The 2846-nt window shown below is 39.2% G+C and overlaps 1 protein-coding gene across 1 annotated transcript; it reads left to right on the forward strand.

Annotated features, from left to right (window-relative positions):
* The first annotated feature begins 342 nt into the window (after positions 1 to 342).
* Positions 343 to 810, forward strand: LOC145694315 (protein CFDP2-like). Its single transcript, XM_081770403.1, has one exon. The coding sequence runs from the start codon at positions 343 to 345 to the stop codon at positions 808 to 810; it is 468 nt and encodes a 155-aa protein (XP_081626529.1).
* Positions 811 to 2846: the final 2036 nt, after the last annotated feature.

Here is a 2846-nt window from a genome sequence, read left to right on the forward strand (position 1 = left end):
TATATATAATGTGCGAAATGGTGTCTAGTAGTAAACCGGAAGAAGACCCGCACGCTGAGAATTAGTCGACGATGTATGGAACAGCCCGGGTTAGCCACTTATATCCTACCCGTACCTCCTAGTGGTGCAGACTGGTAACTTCCTGTCTACGGTGAAACTTACAGGTTTCCGTAATGATAGGAAGGCGAACAGGGAGGGCTATCACCAACATGCCTGACCGGCACGGTGATTTTTGCCAAATACCTCCAACTTCTTTAAACAATCATCATAGGACACAGTAAGCCAAGACTCTCATTCTCTGGAAGCAGAAGTGTGTCTGGGCAAGACAACGTTCAGAATCACATGCAGGCAGAGGGTGCTAAGAATCCCCGGAGTTACGAACTAGGTTACCATTTAAAACTGACAATGGCTACATACAATTTAAGATCCCTGGCTTCAGAAACAAGATTCCAGGAGCTGGAAGAAGAGCTACAGAAAATCAACTGGGAGATCGTCGGATTGAGCGAAGTAAGAAGAAAGGGAGAAGAATTAAGCGAATTGAAGAACGGACACTTATTCTACTACAGAGGATCAGAATGTGGCAAGATCGGCGGAGTGGGATTTCTTATCAACGAAGAATTGAAAAACAAGGTCCTTGAGGTAGATAGTATATCTAGTCGAGTAGCAAGGCTTGTAGTCAAACTCTCCCAGAGATATACACTACAAGTGATTCAAGTGTATGCGCCTACCACAAGCCATTCAGAAGAGGAAGTTATATCCAGTGGTACTTGTAGAAACCGGAACTTGAATAAAATGGAAATCTGTCTATAATTGAAACTCCTCAGAGTCCTTATCGCTGTTATTCCTTAGAGTAAAATTCGGAGCCATTGCCTTCCGTTTTATACTAGCTAAAATGCTAGTCATTCGCACAGGATGACGAAGATTGTGAAAATATTTGAATCCCCCAACTCCCCATACAATGCTCATTTCAACGTTTGATTACCCGGTTTATCTCGACTGAATCTATTCTTTGTTCATGTTATACTCACCGTGACTTTTTATTTTTAACTTCTCCTCACTAATATCAGTCATTTTCGATTATTTGCATGTCATCCCTCTGTGGCTCTCTTGGGGATGATAGGTGTGGAATACGCGACAAAACGTACTAGCGACAAAACGTACCACCGACAAAACGTACCACTTACCCTGAGGGCTCCTTGTGAAGGGTTTTCTAAAAACACTTTAAATAATGACAAGCGACAAAACGTACCACTTGCCTGGAGGGCTACTTGCGAAGAGTCTTCCAATCAACCATCAAATCAAATAATGTCAGGCGACAAAACGTACCACTTGATAGGACGGTATATAAGTATATATATATCGGCCAAAATAAGGTTAAAAGTTGAACAGATTGGTGCTGACAAAAGTACCGATGCAAGACCAAGACTAAGACTAAGGCTAAGACTAAGACCATGCCTGCAAGATTCTCGCAACACCAAGACCATACCTGCAAGATTCTCGCCAGACCAAGACCAGCAAGAATCTTGCATATGTAATATTTGAATATTTGCTGATTTCCATCACACTTTATCCAGGCTTTGGACCAGAGACGGATAGGCATTTTTAGAGGGGTGCGGGCGCTTTCTCCCACAAAGGCCACCAGCATCTCAATGTCACAAATCAATTGCACAGTTTTCTTTCTACAGTAAGTCAATAGTATTAACAATTGACAATTAAAACCTGATATTCTTTCATCAGTATATTATTCAGAATTGTTCAAAAATATTATATGAAGTTCAAGGAGAACCTATACTATATTACAAAATTAGCAGATGTTTTAGTGTACTAGTTTTCGATGCTACTGTATCTATCACTTTTGCATTCAAAATACTTTTTAATAAATCTTTTTCAATAGACATCAACATAAATGTTTTCAAATGTTCCTGAGACATGGTACTCGTTAGCCTATTTTTAATGTATTTCAGTTAATGTGAATTTTGAAAAATTTCTTTCACATGTTACCTGAGTTACGGGCAAAGTCAATAAAAATTTGTATGCTGGAAACCTGGATAAGTATTACTGCACAAATTACAATTCTGCAAAATTAAAAAGGCAGCACATTGGACAATTTTGCAACACGTTCTGCATTCGCTTTCCTTGTAAACAAATGTATTTTCTCCTAATTCTGAGTCACTTGCACCATCAGCACATTCATTTTACCTCGGTTGTGCTCGTCATCAAGACTGCCTTTCAAGGATATCCACGTCCTTCAAAAACCCAAGAGAATACATTTATAGTATCCTTTGAAACCTCTTAACTGAAGTTTTTCAGAAAATATGTAAGTTTATCGAAAGGCACGTCTGGAAGTTCTGTTACTTGGTTGAAGTGGCTAGGGTCCAAATAATCCATAAAGTGCATTGCTTCTTGAATCTTGAAAAAATACTCAAAACTACCATGTCCAATATTGTGTTGAATGCTTCGATGCAGTACCTGGTCATTGGATAGAAGCAGCTTCATCTTCATATTCACAGGAAAAATCTTTGGCCATCTCTGAAGGCGAATTGTCGATAGGTCAATAGAAAAAAAGAAATCACATTCTAAGTCTTCAAATTTATTATTGGCCCATTCTGGAAAGCTTAATGCTGCATTCTTAACGGATTCAAAATCATCTCTCTACTCTTTCAGTTGGAACAGAGTAGTCTGCACCATCCGATAGGACTACACTAGCAGCACGCTCTATTTGGAGATAGTTTGACAGAGAGGTCGTCACTTGAAATATCTTAAGGAACATTTCTGCTGTCCGAATTGTTTTGAACTTGAGAAAATCTTTTATATATCCTTTCGCTTTACACCTAGCTTTTGGTTTG

This window comes from Thermobia domestica, chromosome 9, assembly GCF_964235325.1.
Source record: "Thermobia domestica chromosome 9, izTheDome1.hap1.1, whole genome shotgun sequence".
Lineage (NCBI taxonomy): Eukaryota > Metazoa > Arthropoda > Insecta > Zygentoma > Lepismatidae > Thermobia > Thermobia domestica.

What these genes read in the sequence shown, in the direction of transcription:
- LOC145694315 (XM_081770403.1), top strand. Translation starts at nt 343, where the DNA reads ATGCAGGCAGAGGGTGCTAAGAATCCCCGGAGTTACGAACTAGGTTAC.